General features: G+C 44.3%; 1 protein-coding gene across 1 annotated transcript in view; it reads right to left on the bottom strand.

The window, feature by feature from the left end:
• poln (polymerase (DNA directed) nu) overlaps positions 1 to 18662 on the bottom strand; it is a gene marked incomplete at its 5' end in the record, with an annotated part of 150756 nt that extends 132094 nt beyond the window's left edge. The window contains 7 exons of the mRNA XM_056300215.1: positions 6138 to 6202; positions 6807 to 6867; positions 6956 to 7024; positions 9525 to 9661; positions 16862 to 16974; positions 17236 to 17405; positions 17937 to 18662. Of these exons, the coding sequence (XP_056156190.1) occupies positions 6138 to 6202; positions 6807 to 6867; positions 6956 to 7024; positions 9525 to 9661; positions 16862 to 16974; positions 17236 to 17405; positions 17937 to 18662 (1341 nt within the window). The remainder of the gene's footprint in view (positions 1 to 6137; positions 6203 to 6806; positions 6868 to 6955; positions 7025 to 9524; positions 9662 to 16861; positions 16975 to 17235; positions 17406 to 17936) is intronic.
• Between the last annotated feature and the right edge of the window lie 3860 nt (positions 18663 to 22522).

The following is a 22522-nucleotide window of genomic DNA, read 5'->3' as shown; positions in this document are numbered from 1 at the left end:
GACAGGTGAGTGAGTCAAGAGAAGGAGCCAGAGGCCGGGGAATGGAGGGGGAAGTTAGACAGAGACCGAGAGAGACCGAGAGAGAGAGAGAGAGACCGAGAGAGAGAGAAAGAGACCGAGAGAAAGGGAGCGAGAGACCGAGACCAAGACCAAAACCAAGACCAAGAATGAGACAGACCGAGATGCCAATAAAGCAAATATTGAATTGAATTGAATTGAGAGAGAGACCAAGAGAGAGAGAGACAGAGAGACAGAGAGACCGAGACCGAGAGAGACAGAGAGAGCGAGAGAGTCAGATAGCAAATGAGTGTGTGTGTACATCTGTGCCTCTGTGTGAGACAAGAATATGCTTTTCTGTGTGTTTGTGTGTGTATGTATTTGTGTGCACATGTTTTTTTATGAGTGACTGAGACTGTGACTGGGTGTCTGATATACAAAAATGTAAATTAATCTCTACAAAAAAAAGACGTGTCACATCCTCCTTGATGTTCTGCTTCGCCCACTGCAGGAAGTAAGAAATAGCGCATATAGGGTTTTTGTTCTCAGGCAAGTGCATTTGTGAATGATTTGGCAATAGAAATATCAATTTTGTCATGCCAATAAAATACTATGACATTGAAAACTTGAGACAGACAGAGAGAGAGAGACAGAGAGAAAGGAGGGTGGAGTCAGGGAGTGGTGGACAAACAGCTGTGTTTCCTATCCAGGTGTAATTACTGCAATCATAACTAAAATCCCACAAATCTGGACACTGCCCAGACAATCCAATACAAGTTGGGGAATAAAAAGGATGCTCAATATTGGAAGAATAACTTGACAGAATGAGTGTGTGATGAGACACAAATCCACAAAGTTGTTCTGCCACACATGTTTGATTGTACAGAAAGACAAATGATGGAAAGACAGAGAGTGGGAGAGAGGAAGGTCAGAGAGCAACAGAGAGAGAGACAGTTATAGGAGGGTGAGACAGAATGAGTGGGGAATGTGGGAAGGGGAGAGACTTCAGGAATGACTGGCTTTACAGGAAGTTGAAACAGAAATGAAATAATGAAGTAGGAGGGACTGTGATAAAGAGAGACAAATAATCAGATAGACTGGGGTAGGTGAGGATGAGGAAGGTCAAGCTCAGGTTGAACCCTGAAAAAGAACGGCATCCAACACCAACAGTGTGAGCAGGGATGGACAACACCAACAGACATCAGTGTGAGCAGGGATAGACAACACCAACAGACATCAGTGTGAGCAGGGATGGACAACACCAACAGACATCAGTGTGAGCAGGGATGGACAACACCAACAGACATCAGTGTGAGCAGGGATAGACAACACCAACAGACATCAGTGTGAGCAGGGATGGACAACACCAACAGACATCAGTGTGAGCAGGGACGGACAGGTAGATGGGCAGAATTTGACACTGATACAAAGAGCGTTGACCCTCGGTCCTTTTGCAGAAAGAAGAAAGGGGGCACAGGAAGACAAAAGAGAAGATGGGGAGAAAGAGAAGTGGAGGGAAGGGGCTCGGGAAAGAAAAGAGAGACAATAAGAGAAAGACAATGAGAGAGTTTGAAAGACAGAAATAGGGAGCAGCCAGAAATATGCCCAAATTCCATGTTGCATCCCCCCGCCTCTCTCTTCCTCCGCCCAAAGCAGGCTCCAGACTGCGACATGAATATTAGATGCTGGCCTTCAGTAACACACACACACACACACACACACACACACACACACACACACACACACACACAAGGAGGGCACAGGAGAGATCTCATATTGTCGGTGAAATTAGATCATTTCTTTTTTTTCTTTTCTTATTTTTGGATTTCCCCCCGTTTTTCTCCCCCAATTGTACTTGGCCACTGGCCAATTACCCCACTCTTCCGAGTCGTTCTGGTCACTGCCTCCCCCCCCCCCCCCCCGCAGACTACCAGGTCTCCTCCGAGACATGAGTCGCCAGCCACTTCTTTTCACCTGACAGTGAGGCGTTTCACCAGGGTGACATGGTGCGTGGGAGGATCCCCGCTATTACCCCCAGTTCCTCCTCCCCCCCAAACATGCGCCCGACTGACCAGAGGAGGCGCTAGTGCAGCGACCAGGACACATACCCACATCCTGCTTTCCACCCGCAGACACGGCCAATTGTGTGTGTCCGTAGGGACACCCAACCAAGCCAGAGGTAACACGGGGATTCGAACCGGCGATCCCCGTGTTGGTAGGCAACAGAATAGACTGCCATGCCACCTGGATGCCAAACTGGATCATGTCTGCCATATTAATCATCCTCATCTACAGACTCTGTCCATCCGGTGATGTTCATCTACAGCAGGTGGAATACACAGACAGCACAGTTTTAGTGAAGGTTTTAACTCTACAAGGTAATGAGTATCGACAGTCTCGGAAAGATTTACCAAGAGACAAGTGTCCAAAATAATCTGGGTGCTGACATCTCAAATACATAGGAAGTAACATGTGTTTCAATAAGAAATGTGTGTGTGTGTGTGTGTGTGTGTGTGTGTGTGTGTGTGTGTGTGTGTGTGTGTGTGTGTGTGTGTGTGTGTGTGTGTGTTTGCAGAGGAGAGTAACATCAGATCAGGAGATGAAAGGGTATGAGGAAGAGGATAAACTCTGTATGGCGCAGCAGCCTGACAGCCCAGAGGAATCCTCTGTTTGTTGTTCAGACGGGTGAAGAGAGACCAAATGCGACAGAGCAGGGACACGTGCGACGGCGCCACACATAGGCACATTTACATACCCCCCACCCAACACACACACACACACACACAACACTGCAGCTGACAAAAATACTTGTGTGTAGGTTGACAGAGGCAAACAGCGATGCCCCATCCTACAGCTCAGCCTCTCGAAGCAAACGGGCCGACTCTCCAGACTATTCATAAACATACAGGACACTCCATGACAAGACCCCTGCTGGTGCTGCGAAAAGAGAGACCTTGTTTTGAGCTCCAGCCTCTAGAATGAGTTCATATCTGCTTGTAAATAAGAACAGGCCCCTGGAGGGTCCGACTACCACAACACTAACCCATCCCAGAAAAAAAAAATCCTGTTCCCCATTCTCTAGTTGGTCTGTTTCTCTCCTTTTTTCCCTCTCTTTCCTTTGCCGGATTTTGCACCTATTTCCTCCCCTTAGCTTTTTATGGATGTCTCCTCTCTACTTCTCATTTCCTGCCCTTGTTTTGCTCAGTTGCGATAATAGCTTTTTTATTGCACTGGGTTTCAATAGCCAGATCAAACTACGCTGATGCGGTACAAGTCTGAACAGACTGAACATCAAACCTATGCCAGCCTGCATAAACTGAGCCTCCTGAGGAGAGGGCTTCCCATTGGTCTACTCCGCTGGCACGAGAGGACGAAATAAAGGGGCTAATAACAATGAGGCTCCTACATGTTATTTTCCTCCATTCAGTTTTTCTAGATTTGTTTGTTTACTGGATTTGGGGGGGGGGGTCAGTATTGATGATGATCTCGTCCATCAACCTGTCCATCAGGCAGGAGTCTACGTGGACGATGATGTTCGCGGATGACATTGTGATCTGTAGCAAGAGTAGGGTGCAAGTTGAGGGGAGCCTGGAGAGGTGGAGGTATGCACTGGAGAGAAGAGGAATGGAAGTCAGTATGAGCAAGACGGATTACATATGCGTGAATGAGAGGGAGGACAGTGGAATGGTGATGATGCAAGGAGTGGAGGTGACGAAGGCATATGAGTTTAAATACCTGGGGTCAACTGTCCAAAGTAACTAGGAGTGCAGAAGAGAGATGAAGAAGAGAGTGCAGGCAGGGTGGAGTGGGTGAAGAGTGTCAGGAGGGTACCAGCAAGAGTAAAAGGGAAGGTTTACAAGATGGTTGTGAGACCAGGTATGTTGTATGGTTTGGAGACAGTGGCACTGATGAAAGGCGGAGCTGGAGGTGGCAGAGTTGAAGATGCTAAGATTTTCATTGGGAGTGACGAAGAAGGACATGATTAAGAACAATTATATTAGAGGGACATCTCAGGTTGGACAGTTTGGAGACAAAGCAAGAGAGGCAAGATTGAGATGGTTTGGACATGTGTGGAGGAGAGATGCTGGGTATATTGGGAGAAGGATGCTGAATATGGAGCTGCCAGGGAAGAGGAAAAGAGGAAGGCCAAAGAGGAGGTGTATGGATGTGGTGAGAGAGGACACACAGGTGGCTGGTGTGACAGAGGAAGATGCAGAGGACAAAAAGGAATGGAAACAGATGATCCGCTGTGGCGACCCCAAAAGGGAGCAGTCGAAAGTAGTAGTAGTATTGATAATGATATATGATGATCATTCCTTACCAATACAACTATATCAACTTCAACTACACACCAAAATCACCTGCGACTTTCTCAACATCACCAGCCCCTGTGGTTATAGAAGAGATTGTCCAATAAATTCCTCAGTGAGAAATAACATTTGGCCCACAACTTCACTTATGGACAGATCTGGGCGATATTGACAAAATGAAATATTTCTGATCAATTTTTTGACTGGATACCTTGATATCAAAAGTGTGACAATATTTTGTGGATGACTACTGATGTTTTCATAAGATATTTCCACACAGGAAAATGTTGATAAATGATCATTGGTAATGTGGATATGATGACCCAGCAGTTAAAGACATTCATCATTTATTTCACTACCTAAAATAGTCAATAAGTTGCATTACTTTACTGTAATGCAACTTTTAAGACCAGGGAATGACAATATTTTTTATATTATGATATTCAATTAATTAAAATCCCAGATAATATCAAGTCTCGTATCATGATATAATTTTTTTTTGTATCTTATCGCATCGTATCTTTCTTTTTTTGCATTGCCCAGCTCTACATGCAGCCATTTCTATATATGGGCAAAAACTCTTTATCATACGATTTAGTTTAATTCCCGATTATTCTACTAGAAATGACTGATTTTCCATGCTTTTCCAGACACTCCTGATCAATGGAGGAACCCTAGTTATAATCCTCATCCTGCCCTTTTCCCTTCTGCTGCATGTCTGCCTAAAATCAGACTTTTTTAAGTGATGCTACAGGGCTTTCATAAAATCTCTGGATTTAAGACTATGGTTCATGTGAGAGTAAAATTGCAAATTATGTTAAAATCACTACAAAGTTGTTTCAAGACCTTTCAAAACTCTAGAGGCAGCAGATATATGTATGTATGTATGTATGTATGTATGTATGTATGTGTATATATATATATATATATATTTAGCGTTTTTTCCCGAAACCGTCAATGGTGTTGTGAGTGCTCGACTAATGAGGAGCGGAATATCAACACGGATACAGGTATTAAAATCTTTTTTCCTGTATCCATGTTGATATATATATATATATATATATATATATATATATATATAAACTACTTTGTTAAAGAACACAGATATAGCATCGGTGAGTAGGGAGAAAGGGCATTGGTAATACATGACAGATGTTGTATTCTGTTGTGGATGGTTAAAACCTTATTTTTTTTGCGTGTTCTGTCATTGTTTAAAATGTTAGTTGGCTGACTTTCTGATTTGGATTTTCACTTTTTTGCTGTTACAAGCAGCGAGATCTCTGAACACGATACTACTAAGAATTTCTTCAGCATGGCTTGTTGGTGTTAGAGGTTGCAGTAAAACACATGCAGTCCACTGCTGAAGAAAAAACATGTAAAATCCTGCGTTCATTTTTATCATGCCTTGTAGCAGGTGTCATGAAGAAAATGAGTCTGGTCATAATTTTTCTTGATAGAATGAAGTGAAATGGAGGCACAATATTCCAATGAAATTAGATTATAGAATTAAACTGTAAGTGTGCTTTGCAGAATTAATATTTGTATTTTCTTGTCCGCTTCAGTTATTGTGTTCAGGGTGGAAAATTATTCACATCCACCAAGAAGATGCTGAGAAATAATAATTAACAACGGTTGTAGCTGGTTAAATTTGTATATTCTGTTTGTCAGGAGACCAACCCTTTGTAAACTAGGATCTTTTCTAGTCCAAATGTCAGCTAGCCTGGTGAAACACTAGTGTTCAACAAACCTCTTTGGATTCAACCATCCACCCTGGCAACAGACAACAAGGTTTGGTATTCTGTCTTGTGTGAAGTCATCACACTAACTCACCGCCAGCATGTCTGATGTTTTCTTCAGTGCTTCCTTATCCACAATGATTCTGTGGCTCTCCATAGCTGTAAAAACAAGACAGTACAATTACCACTACACAGGCTGTGATGGTTACATCTCTGTCCTGTAGAGGCTACCCCTAGGGGGAGTGCCTGAGTTTAAACCTGGCTTTGATGCGGAAGGAAAGGAACACATCCCATTATGGAAGTCTTATTGACTTGGGCCCACAGATCTTCTAGAAGACTCAACTAAATCATATCCATGCAAAAGAAAAAAGAAAAAGAAAAAAAACCAGGGCTGTGCACAGTATTCTGGGCCACAGCCGACAAAAACAATCCAAGTTGAATAAAACAAAAATCCAATTTCAAAATAACCTCACTTGTTGATCTTAAGGGAACACCTTGACATGTTCCTTGAGTTATCCATTTCTGGTTATTATTTTATTCACTAGATACTTTGTTTGCTTAGGGATGAAAAAATAAATATTCTATTGTTTAACAATTACTAACCATTTCTGGCTTGTTATAGTTCAAACAATTTGTTATTGAAACTAAAGGGTGCAGCTAGACAATAACAGGTTAAGAAATGTCATACTGTTTCTTATAAAAGTATGAGCTCAGGTGAACTGAATTTGACATGATTTGTTACAGGGAAGGAAAGTTTTCTTACCTGCCAAAACCGGGATCATTCTCAGCTCCATGTTAGAATAGAGGTCCCACAGCTTCTGGCTCTGTACAATACAGTGACATAGTCAGTCAACCTATATGTGTGTGTGTATGTATGTGTATGGGGGTGGGGTGGGAGGGGGGTGTACAAACCTGTAGTTTAGAGCAGAGCTCCAAGTTAAGCCAGTAAAGCATAGAGAGATCTGAGATAACATGAGACACCTGAGAGAGAGACAGAGAGAAAGAGCGGGAAAGATGGACAGAATTTTAGATACATGAATAGAACGATATGTAGAAGCTGTTCTGAACCAGGATCTCAAGTGTGGTGTTGTACAAACCCCAATTCCAATGAAGTTGGGACATTGTGTAAAACATACATAAAAACAGAATGCAATGATTTGCAAATCCTTTTCGACCTATATTCAATTGAATACACTACAAAGACAAGATATTTAATGTTCAAACTGATAAACTTTATTGTTTTTTTGCATATATTCACTCATTTTGAATTTGATGCTTGCAACACGTTCCAAAAAAGCTGGGACTGGGGCATGTTCACCACTGTGTTACATCGTCTTTGCTTTAAACAACACTCAATAAGCGTTTGGGAACTGAGGACACTAATTGTTGAAGCTCTGTGGGTGGAATTCTTCCCCATTCTTGCTTGATGTACGACTTCAGTTGCTCAACAGTCCGGGGTCTCCGTTGTCGTATTTTGCGCTTCATAATGCGCCACACATTTTCAGTGGGTGACAGGTCTGGACTGCAGGCAGGCCAGTCTAGTACCCGCACTCTTTTACTACGAAGCCACGCTGTTGGAACACGTGCAGAATGTGGCTTGGCATTGTCTTGCTGAAATAAGCAGGGACGTCCCTGAAAAAGACGTCGCTTGGATGGCAGCATATGTTGACCCAAAACCTGTATGTACCTTTCAGCATTAATGGTGCCTTCACAGATGTGCAAGTTACCCATGCCATGGGCACTAACACACCCCCATACCATCACAGATTCTGGCTTTTGAACTTTGCGCTGATAACAATCTGGATGGTCCTTTTCCTCTCTAGCCCGGAGGACATGACGTCCATGATTTCCAAAAACGATTTGAAATGTGGACTCGTCAGACCACAGCACACTTTTCCACTTTGTGTCAGTCCATCTCAGATGAGCTCGGGCCCAGAGAAGCCGGCAGCGTTTCTGGGTGTTGTTGTTATCTGGCTTTCGCTTTGCATGGTAGAGTTTTAACTTGCACTTGTAGATGTAGCGATGAACTGTGTTAACTGACAATGGTTTTCCCAAGTGTTCCTGAGCCCACGTGGTAATATCCTTTACAGAATGATGTCAGTTTTTAATGCAGTGCCGCCTGAGGGATCGAAGGTCACGAGCATTCAATGTAGGTTTTCGGCCTTACCGCTTACGTGCAGAGATTTCTCCGGATTCTCTGAATCTTTTGATGATATTATGGACTGTAGATGATGAAATCCCTAAATTCCTTACAATTGTACGTTGAGAAACGTTGTTCTTAAACTGTTGGACTATTTGCTCACGCAGTTGTTCACAAAGTGGTGAACCTCACCCCATCCTTGCTTGTGAACGACTGAGCCTTTCGAGGATAGTCCTTTTATACCCAATCATGACACTCACCTGTTTTCAATTAACCTGTTCACCTGTGGAATGTTCCAAACAGGTGTTTTTTGAGCATTCCTCAACTTTCCCAGTCTTTTGTTGCCCCTGTCCCAGCTTCTTTGGAACGTGTTGCAGGCATCAAATTCAAAATGAGTGAATATTTGCAAAAAACAATAAAGTTTATCAGTCTGAACATTAAATGTCTTGTCTTTGTAGTGTATTCAATTGAATATAGGCCGAAAAGGATTTGCAAATCATTGTATTCTGTTTTTATTCACGTTTTACACAACATCCCAACTTAGAGTATGTTATATTTATAAGACCTAGACTTCTTGGTGCACAAGGAGGATACAGGTGGTCCAGGGTCTCTGATCCAGGGTTTAGTGAACATGTCCTAGGGGCTCAAACTTCCTGGCTTCCATATCTGGCTCTCTGCTTCACATCAAATTATTTCCCTCTCTACAATCATGCCCTAAGTGCAAAGGAGGGTGAGCAAAACCAGAACTTTTCCACAGCAGTGTAATGTTGTCTTACAAATGTACGGTCGAGGCATCCGGGTAGTGTAGCGGTCTATTCCATTGCCTACCAACACGAGGATCGCTAGTTCGAATCCCCGTGTTACCTCTGGCTTGGTCAGGCATCCCTACAGACACAATTGGCCGTGTCTGCGGATGGGAGGCCAGATGTGGGTATGTGTCCTGGTTGCTGCACTAGCGCCTCCTCTGGTCGGTTGGGGTGCCGTTCAGTGTGGGGGAACTGGGTGGAATAGCGTGATCCTCCCACACACTACGTCCCCCTGGCAAAACTCCTCACTGTCAGGTGAAAAGAAGCAGCTGGTGACTCCACATGTGTCGGAGGAGACGTGGTAGCCTGCAGCCCTCCCCAGATCGGCAGAGGGGGTGGAGCAGCGACCAGGACGGCTCAGAAAAGTGGGGTAATTGGCTGGATACAATTGGGGAGAAAAGGGGGGAAAAATCCAAAAGGAAAAAAAAAACAACCTAAAAACAAATGTAGGGTCCTGGTTTGATTGCCACAACAGCCTGCCACAGTTTCCTTGAGCCAGAAACACATATCCATATAACATCACATTATAACTAACCATTTTAAATCCCAGGGCAGGTGTTGCAGAGAGTCTTCTACAGTACTTCTTCAGCAGGTCTCGGTAACAGGACGCTGGGTCTGCAGGGTCTAGCAGCCATGCTGACACCTGAGGGTCTTGGATACGACAACCTGCAACTGGATGAGAGGACAGGCAGAGGCTGTGTCCAAGGTTGGGACTGGTATGCTGTTTGTTTGTTTTTTTCAGGTTAGCTCAATATAACTGTTGTAAGCTATTCTATAAGTCTCCTTTCCATTTTTTTCTGTTTACTAATTCAAGGTTTTCATTTTTCCTTGATGACATTTCCAGATTTTTGGCTGGTGTTAAATGTATGTTTAATCATTTTGCAGACACTTCTATCCAAAGTGACTTACAAGAGAATCAACAATTAGCAGATAAATTGAAAAGCTGAAGTTGAAATAAGTAACGGCATAATAGTAAAGCTGATGCCAGTTAATATTATTTGCAAAGTGCCACCAAAGACCACTTAAGGATGGAAAAAAGGGACATTGTTAGGCATCTCTTGAAAGAAGTGAGCGAGTCAGTAGCTTGGATGGAGACTGGCTCTTCATTCTGCCATTTTGAACCTGGCTTGATACTCTAATACAGGGCACAAATAGTAACCTACCAGAGGTGGAACGAAGATGGCAAACAGGAGTGTACATGTTGCGTTTCCCCAGCGCTTTATAGTTAAGGTGGGCTACCTCACCAAGAATTGTCATGTCTTGACAGATTCCCCGAAATGTGTTTCCCCCCCTTTTTCTCCCCAATTGTGTCTGGCCAATTACCCCACTCTTCCGAGTCATGCCGGTTGCTGCTCTACCCCCTCTGCCACTCCGGGGAAAGCGGCAGACGACCACATGCCTCCTCCGATACACGTGGAGTCATCAGCCGCTTCTTTTCACCTGACAGTGAGGAGTTTCGCCAGGAGGACGTAGCGCGTGGGAGGACCCCGTTATTCCCCCCAGTTCCCCCCTCCCCCCCAAACAGGCACCCCAACTGACCAGAGGAGGCGCTAGTGCAGTGACCAGGACACATACCCACATCCGGTGTCCCACCTGCAGACATGGCCAATTGTGTCTGTAGGGACGCCTGACCAAGCCGGAGGTAACACGGGGATTCAAACCGGGATCCCTATGTTGGTAGGCAACGGAATAGACCACTACGCTACCCAGACACCCCCCAAAATGTGTTTTTCATTCTACTGCCAAATTTTATTTGGACTCATCTGTCATCATGATTTCATCAAAGCTGGATAAAGCAAGTAACATGATGTAAGCAAATGGCACAGTCAAAAAGCACCTGAGTCTAAGGCATTACTACACAAATAAAAAACAGTGAAGGAAGACTACAGCCGATATGCCCCAAAAACCTGCATTCTGTTATCACCTTAAATGGATAGCGAGCGAGACTACGACTATGTGGATGAATAAGAACACTGAGACAAAGAACTTCCCAGTTTACTCCTAATTGCTTATGGTAGGTAAGCAATAGACTGGAGTCAGGCAGGAGTCTCCATGGACGATGATGTTCGCGGATGACATTGTGATCTGTAGCAAGAGTAGGGTGCAGGTTGAGGGGAGCCTGGAGAGGTGGAGGTATGCACTGGAGAGAAGAGGAATGGAAGTCAGTACGAGCAAGACGGATTACATATGCGTGAATGAGAGGGAGGACAGTGGAATGGTGATGATGCAAGGAGTGGAGGTGACGAACGCATATGAGTTTAAATACTTGGGGTCAACTGTCCAAAGTAACTAGGAGTGCAGAAGAGAGATGAAGAAGAGAGTGCAGGCAGGGTGGAGTGGGTGAAGAGTGTCAGGAGGGTACCAGCAAGAGTAAAAGGGAAGGTTTATAAGATGGTTGTGAGACCAGGTATGTTGTATGGTTTGGAGACAGTGGCACTGGTGAAAGGCAGAGCTGGAGGTGGCAGAGTTGAAGATGCCAAGATTTTCACTGGGAGTAATGAAGAAGGACAGGATTAGGAACGAGTATATCAGAGGGACCGCTCAGGTTGGACGGTTTGGAGACAAAGTAATAGAGGCAAGATTGAGATGGTTTGGACATGTGTGGAGGAGAGATGCTGGGTATATTGGGAGAAGGATACTGAATATGGAGCTGCCAGGAAAGAGGAAAAGAGGAAGGCCAAAGAGGAGGTTTATGGATGTGGTGAGAGAGGACATGCAGGTGGCTGGTGTGACAGAGGAAGACAGACGACAGGAAGAAATGGAAATGGATGATCCGCTGTGGCGACCCCTAACGGGAGCAGCCGAAAGTAGTAGTAGTAGGTAAGCAATAGACTGGGGAGGCTTATTTTAACATCATTAGCATTTTTATTCATTTTCAAGTCGCTGTTGGTGTTCATTCAGCACTACTGAGCAGGCAAAGTTAGCTAAGCCAATAGGAAACATAAGTGGGCCATTCGTCACATAATACTGCATGGGCAGACTCCCATATGAAACTAAACTGAGGTCTGACTACACGAGATTGGTTGTCATATACAGTGAAATGGCTACTGGTCTTGTCACACACTTTGACCAAAGATGGCTGATAAAAACGTTCAAAAATAACTAAAGTAAAGCAACATGCACCTTGTGCTGCAACTGAAACCTTGACCACAGCGATGCCTTGAGCAATTTCGACTGTAACCACTGATGGCACATTAAAAATCAAGCCATGTGTTTTGATGTACTGGCATGTACTGGCAGTGGAGAAAATGCGATTAACAAAGACGAAACTGCTATGTATCTGATCTCAAGAAAATGACTTGAAGGGTTCCCCAAGACTCAATCCTCAGGCGTGTAACCCTAACCCATGGGCAGTAAGCCAAACAGTGTTTCAATATTTTAGTGTAGTACAACAGCTTTACTTTCTTTTGTTCCTCCACAGGTAATGAACAAGACAGTGTTTAAGAGTAGAGGGACGGCTTTACCCTGACATTCCTCCACAGGAACTGCTGCAGGTCATGAATCAGGCAGTGTTTAAGAGTAGTGGGATGGTTTTACCCCAGTTTTCCTCCAAAGGAACTGCCACAAGTAATGAACCAAACAGTGTGTCAGGGAATATGAGCAGTAAGGTGACTTTATCCCAGTCTTCCTCAAAAGGAACTGCTGTAGGTAATGAGCCATACAGTATTTTATGAGTATTGGGATAGCTTTGTTCCTCCGCAGGAACTGCTACAGGTAATGAAACAAAGTAATTAAGAGTAGTGGGGTAGCTTTACCCTGGTGTTCCTCCACAGGAACTACCGCAGGCAATAAACCAAGAGTGGTAGGATGGCTTTATCCCTAGTGTTCCTCTGCAGGAACTCCTGCAGGTAATGAACTAGACAGTGTTTAAGAGTAGTGGGATAGCTTTACCTCAGTGTTCCTATGCAGGAGCTGCCACAGGCAATACACCAAATAGTGTTTAAGAGTAGTGGGATGCTTTTACCCGTGTTCCTCTGCAGGAATTGCTTCAGGTAATAGACAGTGTTTCAGAGTTTCAACAAGATGGCACCACGGATGGTAGCCTCAGTTCTGCGCTCTCTTGTACTTTTTCTGTTTTTGTTTATTTGTTTAGTTTTCAGCGCCCACTCACTGATCACATACAGCAGGGAAGAACTTTTAAGTCTCCAACTGTCTACTGGACAAATTGAGAAGACTTTTTTACCAACTTTAACTGAACATTTTAACGAAAGTCTTGCCGAGCTTTGGGCTGGGGCAGCGCTGTGAGGGCTCCGGCGGAGATGCTAATGGGGAAAGTAAGCTGGCGTGCTCGTTAAACTGCAACGGCAGAAATTTCGAACTGTGCTCCCGTCAATCCACATGACAAATGTCTGCTCTCTGGCCAGCAAAATGGATGAATTTCTATTTATAAACAGAAAAAATTAGGCCTTTTCCAGATCTGCCGCCCTGTGCCTCACTGAAACCTGGCTTAGCGAGCAAATACCGAACAGTAAACTTCATCTGCCACAGCTTCAACTCCTCTGAGCGGACCAAAAAATGGAGCCATTGGGGAAAAGGGGGGGGGGCATATACTTCTACATAAATGAGAGTTGGTGTACAGATGTCACAGTGTTGAAGAAATCATGTAGCCCTCAGAGACCTTTTTCATTGACTGTAAACTATTTTATTCACCGCGGGAATTTTCATCATTTATGCTGGTCGGTGTCTATATCCCACCCCAGGCCTGTCTTAAAGAGGCGTTAAAACACCTGGCTGACCAAATTAAAAACATGGAGCATAAATAGCCAGACATTATCCTTGGGGATTTTAACAGAGCAAACCTCAACCACGAACTGCCAAAACATGGACAGCATGTTAAATGCCCCACAAAGGACAAAAACACTCTGGATCATTGCTACACAATATCAAAGGACGCCTTTCACTCTGCCCCCCATGCAGCCCTAGGAGTCTCTGATCACTGTCTCATTCATCTTCTTCCAACCTACAGGCAGGAACTAAAATCTGCAAAGCCTGTGGTTAAAGCTGTGAAGAAATTGACCAATGAGTCAAAACTGGAGCTCCAGGCCTGCCTTGACTGCACTGATTGGAGTACATCTGTACAAGTTGCAGAGTATCCTCCTGTCCATGCTGAACCTACTCAGCCAGAGGAGGAAGAACAGCCACTGTCTTGCCATCTTGATGATGGCGCTGGTGTGGGTAGTCCAGGTGAGGTCCTCACTAATGTTCACACTGAGGAAGCTACTGGCTCTCTCCACTGAAGCCCCATCAATGTGGATAGGGGTGTGGATAGGGGCGTGTCCTCTCCCTGCTGCTTCCTGTAGACCACCATCTGCTCCTTGGTCTTACCGATGTTGAGGTGGAGGTTGTTGTCCTGATAGGCCGACTCATCGTCATTGGTGATCAGACATATGATGGTCATATCACCAGGAAATTTGACGATGGTGTTGGAGCTGTGTGAGGCCACAAGGTCGTGTGTAAAGAAGGAGTACAGGAGAGGGCTGAGCATGCAACCCTGGGGGGCTCCGGTGCTGAGACTCAGGGTGGAGGAGGTGGTTGTGCCCTTCCGCACCACCTGGGGTCTGCTTGTCAGGAGGTCCAAGATCCAGCTACACAGGGTGGGGTTGAGACCCTGATTCCTGAGTTTCATGACCAGTTTAGGGGGCATGATAATGTTGAATGCTGAGCTGAAATCAATTAACAACAGTCTCACTTATACGTGTTCCTCTGGCACAGACGGGACAGGGCACTGTGGTGGGTGAGGGCAATGGCATTGTCAGTTGACCTGTTTGGTCAGTAGGTGAACTACAGCAGGTTCAGATTGTCAGGTAGAGATAGTATTATTATGTTTTTGACTAGCCACTCAAAGCACTTCATAATGATAGGAGTAAGTGCTACAGGGCGGTAGTTGTTCAGGCCGGAGACTGGGGTCTGGGACGATGGTGGTCCTCTTGACACATGAGACATTAAAGATATCTGTGAAGACATTAGCCAGCTGGTCTGCACATACCTTGAGGGCTTGGTCGGGGATGCCATCAGGGCCAGGGTCTTTTCATACATGAATTTTTTTTTTGGGATTTGTGCACTTCTGCCTCAGAGAATTTTAATGGGCAGGTATTCTGGTCCAGCAACGGCTCCACAGCGGGGATACTGACTTCAACATGAGCTTAACCCATTCCTAACATTTCAAAATTAATCCGACTCCTTGGTTCCTTAAGTTAGCTCCTCTGTTACTGTAATTAGCAGTCAACTTTGTTTGCCGATTAATTCATTTGATCACTTAAGACAGTTGCTCAAAATTTCATCGGCTAGATAATGGAGTGTTTGAATGAGATTCATATCACATAAAACAGTGCCAACCATAACTACTAACTTAGTTAACGTTACCTAGCTACATCAGCAGTCATTTTTTAAGTTATTTTCTCGTTAAAATGTTCAAGTTGGTAACTTCTGGTAGCAAGATAGTAAACAACAATCTCCCCACTAGCAACCTGCTTAAGACTACCTGACAGACCACCAAGATTAGTAACAAAAGGACTGATGGAATTTTTGGGACCGAACAGAATGACCTCAGACTTATCATCATTAAATTTGAGAAAATTTTCAGACATCCAGCATTTAATGTCAGAGAGGTAAGTTGTGAGACTTGCTAGGGCACTAGGATCTGTGAGTTTTAATGGCATGTATAACAGTGTCGTCAGCATACAAAATGGTAAAGCACATCGTGATTTTGAATGACCTGGCCAAGGGGACGCATGTATATAGAAAAGAGAAGGGGGCCAAGAACTGAGCCTTGAGGGACATCACAACTCAACTGAGCCATCCAGGAAGTAGAGTTACCCAGAACAACAAAAAAAGTTCTGTAGGTGAGGTAAGAGCATAATAAGCTAAGAGCCAAGCCCTTGATGCCAACCCAGGTCTCTAAGCGATGTAAGAGGATGCTGTGATTGACTGTGTCAAAGGCAGCACTTAAGTCTAAAAGAACTAAAATCGAGCAGTCATCCTTGTCTGCAGTGAGCAGTAGGTCATTAGTGACCTACTAATTAGTGACCTAGAGCTGTCTTGGTACAATGAAGTGCTCTAAAACCAGACTGGAAACTATAATGGGTTTCAGAGTGCAGTGGTACTGTTGTGTGTCTGCCTGCTGTGCGCTGGGCATGCACAGAAATTTTCAGCTCTCATGGTAGGATGGCCACATATTTACACACTACTCTTTAACAAAAATTAAAATCTCTACAATTCAGCTTTTTTTCTTTATCATTATTTTTATTTCCTATGCAGATGCACTCCCCTACAAAATCGCCCCAATCTTTCTAATGTGATTAATTCTTTCCAAATAGAGTTATTATAGTCATCTGGCGAAAAGTCCTGTATTTTTTCATACCGTGGGAAAACAAATCGCAATGTGAGTTTTTCCAGTATCGTGCAGTCCTACTAGCCTATATATCCAGTTGTGTGCCATATGGTAGTGTACACACTGAGCAAAACCACAGGCTCAGTTTGACACACACACCCCCCCACCACCAACACCACCACTACCACCAGCACCAATAAAAAAATATTCTTATTGGGTACACAGGAATCACGCTGGCAACCTATTTTGGATACAAAATGGCGAAAATGTTGTTGTTCACATCCCTGTTAGCTTTGTTTCTGAAATTAAGTATCCAATTTGAAAAAGGGGCATCTACAAAAAGATCAATATCACTCGTCTATCAGTTCAGACAATTGGTTGTCCTGAATAAATTAAAGTACTGCAAGTAACTTTAGTCACTGGTTGTCAAACATGGAAACTATGATGAGTTATACTGAGTGTTTTCCAGTGAGTGAAAGAGGAACTTTAAGAACTCAACAGTTGGAACTCGTGTGTGTTAGCATATGGCGGCCAGCTCTTGCCTTGTTTCCAGTGGAGGTGCTGTCTATAGTGCTGCAGAGCTGTGCGGAGCAGGTCTTTGGCTTTATAGCACACCACGAGCTGAGACCCTGATAAGACCTGCTGCAGCATCTCTCTGGAAGAAACACCGATGAAGACACACAGATATACAAGTGCGCGCATGCGCACACACACACACACACACACACACACACACACACACACACACACACATACACACGTACTTCCACGCACAACACATACTATAAGCCACTCTTTAATTCAGGGTAAAAGGCAGAGCATATCAACACAAGCACAAATAAGAAAACCTGCTTTTTCTACTCTGAATAAAAACTCCCTTTCATTTACACACACTGACACAAACACACACACATACCTAGTAAAGCATTCATGGTTCTGGTGTGTGTGTTGCTGGGCCCATGCAGGTGCGTGTTCTAGTCTTAAGTAGACCAGGCTGTCACTAGGTCCCAGCGAGTCCTCTGGTACATTGCGGTCCAGATCCCTCTTTATCAGAACCAGCAGACCACACACTGAAGGCGTCAGCTTCTGCATCACACATAAAAGGACCAGGGTGATACCTAACACCAGCCACCAGCTAAATACTAATTCTTACAGTGGCAGCTAACTCTAATTATGTGGACACCTATTTTCTAGAAGTCTGTTTTCTGAACCCCCTTGCTGTTGTGTCAGCTCGATGAAAGAATCAAATTTCTCACTAAGAGAGAAGTAAGAGTTAATTTAACCAATGAAAACTTTATAGCATGATACACACACTAAATCCAAAAGTATATGTCACTTATACATGTTTCTGTTGTTACTTTTAATGTTTGAAATTGTTCTGCAAAGTTACATAAGTGATATGAGATAAGTAACATGGTGTATGATAAATAACAGATCCTAAACCATTGGTTAGAATATTTCCCATTGTGCTACTTGTTTTGAAGCATCATACATGTAAAAATATCACGCCATCCAGATTACATGTGGTATTCCCTTTTTTGTGTTTTACCCTCACAAACTTTTCGCTTTAAGAGAACATGTGTCTATTGAGCCTGTTTGTCCCAAAACCCTGCTTACATGTTCTGGGTCTAACTGTGTGGTTCCATCTTTGTAAACCATAACCAGCACCAGCGCTTTGGCCTGTTTTGCCTCCTCCAGCACCCACACCCTCTCATCAGCATTCAACTTCCCAGCATCCTTCACTCTAGGGTCAGAGGTAAGGGCTGTGGTCAGACGGGAACCTTTGAACTGGTTCTGTGACACACCGCTGTTAGCTCCCTCTTGGGCTGTTTTTGGCTCATTTGAGGTCTTGTCTGGGCAACACTTAGTCAGCGTCACCTTGGGGAGTTTGGGTGCTATGGAGGAGCTGTTCTTTGTAGAGCTTTCTCTGGTTAATTCTTGCCCCCTCTCACTCTGCCTGTGAAGAGGTACAGTTGAAGGTTTGGCAATATGTGTGGCTGTGTGCACCCGTACTACTCCTGCTGATGTTTGCACAAGCCTGGCGTTAGCTTGGAGTTCCTTGGCAGTTACTAGAAAGATGTCTCGATGTTTAGGGATGGAGATTTCTGGCCTGGCTCCCTCCAGCCCTGCAACTCCTCCTTCTCTCTCTACCTTCTCTTGAGAGGAATGGGGTGGCTCCCATTTGACAAGACGCCTGGGAAGGGAGATTTTGGTGGGAGGGCTGGCATCAGATCGCTCGAGCTTCCTCTTCAAGGGACAGGTAGGGATTAGTGGAGGCTGATTTGATACTGGACGGATTTGGGAAGGCTGCAGGTTGTCCCTCCGTGATACTCCACCCGGTTGTCTGGGGGTCAGGTCCAGCTTTGAGGAAAAGCTCTGCCCATAGCCAGAGGGGTCAGCTGAGGTAGGATTTACACCTGAGCCCCTCACTCTGGAGCCTCCAATATATGTCTACATAGGCAGGAGAGAGAGGAGGAAAGTGGTCTCTGAGAAAAGGACAAATGAAACAGAAAAAGGCAAGAACACATTCACAAGGAAAATTGGCTCAGCTTAGAAGGCAACACCAAAAAGAATCAACAACCCTATCACCACATTCAGCATTATTCCTACTTATAGTACAGCTAATTTTAGAAAGTCAGCTTACCACAGTATATGCAAAAGAGGCATAGAGAATGGCAGAGTGGTGATAGCAAAACAAGAATCGAACATGTGAACTGGAACCCATGCGACTTGTAAAAGGAGGGAGGATTGTGAAAACATCTATTTAAGTCACTGTAGTGACCCTATTAGTTGTCCAGTCTTATTGCTTTATAAGGTGCACCAGTGCCTATCCAGCTTTCAGCAGTCCCAGACAGTCAAATAGACAGTCACACTGTCTGACAGACAACCTCCCACGATGTGATACGAAGACACACACACACACACACACACACACACACACACACACACACACACACACACACACACACACACACACACACACACACACACACACACACACACAAGAAGACATTCGCACATGGATACATACACATTGTCAGAGACATAGGCAAGCATGTAGTCACATCTCCTTTGAGACAGAGATTTGGTAGAGAGACAAACAGAGGGACACGTAGTCTGAGACTTATCTCCAAAAGCACACCGTCACCTCTCTGTAACCTTCCCAGCAGCGTAACAACAGCATTTTTATTCATGCCAAGAATTCCCAGCTCTCTTTATTTAAAAGTACTGTGTGCACACATGACGTGCAAGCGTGTGCTTTGTATTTCAGTCAAAGGACAGGAAGAAGTGCGAGGTTGAGTATTTTGCAACAGCAAGTCAAATGAGGTTGTGTGTGCATATGTTTGCGCACATGCACAGGCAGGGCTGTGTATAAAGTCAGCAGAGCTCAGCCAATAGGTACCCCTGTGAGGAAAGCCTTTCCTTGTGCTGTGAGGAGAACCCTTTCCCTTTTAACCAAATCCCGAGACACCCCCCCTTCCCCCAAACAAAAAAGAAGTTCACTGTTGAAGAATATAAATAGAAAGAAAGTCAAGCTAAAGCCCATAGCTCCGTATGGGGTGCATCTATGTCTGTGTGGGAGACTGGAGAAAGAGTGAGAGAGAGAGCGAGAGAGAGAGAGAGAGAGAGAGAGAGAGAGAGAGAGAGAGAGAGAGAGAGAGAGAGAGAGAGAGAGAGAGAGAGAGAATGGATTGGGGAGCATCGACTAACAGCAGATATCCATATTGCAGCCATGTGAGCTATTGCAGAGGTGCTGACTGTAGCAATATGGTATATTCTGGACCTTTCTCTCTTTCTCTGTCTTTATTTCCCTTGTTTTATTCATCCATCCATCCATCCATCTCTCTACATCCCCCCCACCCCACCCACTCTCTCCCCCTCTCCCTTGTGCACTGCCTCAAGGAGTACTTTGTCAGGGTTTTTTTTTTCTCAGTTAATCACCATGCGGGGAACTATCACTTCTCACCGTGCTGCAATACTGCCGACATTTCTGCCTTTTCACACAGACCGGATTGGTTTCTATATGCGTCTGGGGAAATAGCCAGATAGAGGCCTAATCCTGTTCTAGGCAACTATTCTCATCACTGGGTTTTAGGTGTATCGCACTGCATACGTTTGCGTTCCCTTGATACAGACATTGCTGAGGAAGACATGGAGAGAGCCATATGATCTGAGGGAAATTGTGAAATTAAGGCGCATTTCATGTATTGTAAAAGAGGACAACATGCAAAAAGATAAATAAATGAAAAAATATAAATTTTCCCAAGTCCATGGCTGTTTCTTCCATCCAATAGGATGTGACTCAGGATCTAACTCTCAGGCATACAAGATGTACTTTACTTTGAGTTTGGCTATAACTTTTTTCCCCTCGTGTCCTCACACCTGCTATTCTCTCTGAGCTCCGGATTAAGGATGTCGTGTATATTGATCTAATATTATAAGTAAATACATCCCTTTAAATCCTACTCTAGAAATTTCCCTGTTGGTTGTGGTGGTGACGGGGAGGTACCTCTGGGTGGGGGTCGTCACAACGATGGGGGATCCTGAACCCCGGCTCTCTTGCCCCTCCTCGTTGCGATGACCTCAGTATGGGAGGACATCTTGTACCCGAGCCCTCTGAGGAAAAAGAGGTCACAGGGTATTCTCTCTGATCATCACTTCTACACAATACCAATCAATGAAACTGCACTGCTTGCTTGTGATGACTAGGAGAAAGAATGGGTTGAGCATGTTTGAGAGAGAGAGAGAAATAAACACGTGTCCTTTCCAAGTGTCCTTGAGGAAGGCACAGAAGTCCTGCTGCTCCCACATGGTCTGTTGTTCTGAATGAGGGTGTGAGTCAAAATGCAAGACATCTGTAAACTCTAGCTGAACTCAATTAGAGTTAGCAATTTGCAAATTGTGTGTCTGTGCAAGCTGGTATGCGGCTGTATCAGTGTGTGTGCCTTGACTCAGCATTGTCTCAGCAGCTGAGGCCCAGTCTTCTTCCTGTGTGCTGTAACGTGAGCGAACTAACACTTCCCCTGTCAGTTCTGAGCCCCCGTCGCTGATGCTTTCATCTCTGCCACTCTGAAGATAGAAGTCTGGCTGTAAGCCACTGGACCCAAGGGCTGCCTGAAGGACTTGAGCGCCCTCTAGTGTGGTGCTTCAATTGGGACCCCAAAAAAGGTGCTCATGTTATCTTGGGTTCAAGGAAGCACCAAAATTTCTGCAATTCCTAGGCTAAAAACAAATTGAAGAGTGTGCCTTGATGGTTTATTAGCACTTACAAATACAGCTGAAGTCATTAACAATACCATCTGTTTCTTGCATTGATGGAGTAAGTTTTTTTTCTTATTTTATTTTCAATTCTATGCTATAGGACAGGCCTGCATTTTGAAGGTAAATAACTCTCTCCCGAAGCCAGAAGCGAGACAGCTATTACGCTAAACTTATGCCATCGAGTAAATGTTTTAGAACAGCTGATTTCTTTAGTCCCTCTCCAAACAATGTTGTTATAGTATGGTATAGTTGTCCCACTAAAATGTTTTGTTTGCGCCACTCAAGCACATCTACTTATGTACTTTGTGGGGGTTTAAGTAGAATAAAATATTTATTTCCCTATTTAATGGTGAACCATTGAATAGCTTATATTACTTTATCTCACAACAATGCAGTACTTTATAATGTCCACATAAGACATATTGATTTTCTCTGTCTCCGTCAGAGAAAGTCAAAGCAGAGTGGGCTACCAACCCAGAGTACGTTACAGTCAGTCGCTCAAGGTCACTTGAAGAATGCAAAACAACTTGTGAGCTAAAAAAAAAAAAAAAAAAAACCCAGCAAGTTGATGGGACTGTTTTTCCAAACATTAGGCCATCCACTTGCATAAGATGAAATCTTCAAAGCCTTGTTTCAAGTAACATTAGGCCCAGTTTATAAAAACGGTACAAACTCTGCACATACCTGTAGGTGTACGTTCAACCTTCTCTGGTGTTGTCATCAACGCTGGCTCATCTCTGTCTGCCCAGTTCTGCTCTGGATCTAAGGGCTTCTCTGGCAACTTATTACAAACTTCACCATCCTTTGTCTCTCCCTGTACCTCCTGCTGCTTGACCTCTGAACTCCACCTCTCCTTCTTAGTCTTCCCCTCTGCACCCATCTCATTGTCTGCCTCCATTCTCTTCTCCATCCCTCCCTCTCTTCCAACCTCATCCTCTGTA

Source organism: Lampris incognitus, chromosome 20, assembly GCF_029633865.1.
Source record: "Lampris incognitus isolate fLamInc1 chromosome 20, fLamInc1.hap2, whole genome shotgun sequence".
Classification (NCBI taxonomy): domain Eukaryota; kingdom Metazoa; phylum Chordata; class Actinopteri; order Lampriformes; family Lampridae; genus Lampris; species Lampris incognitus.
This window is presented reverse-complemented; position numbering and strand designations above follow the sequence as displayed.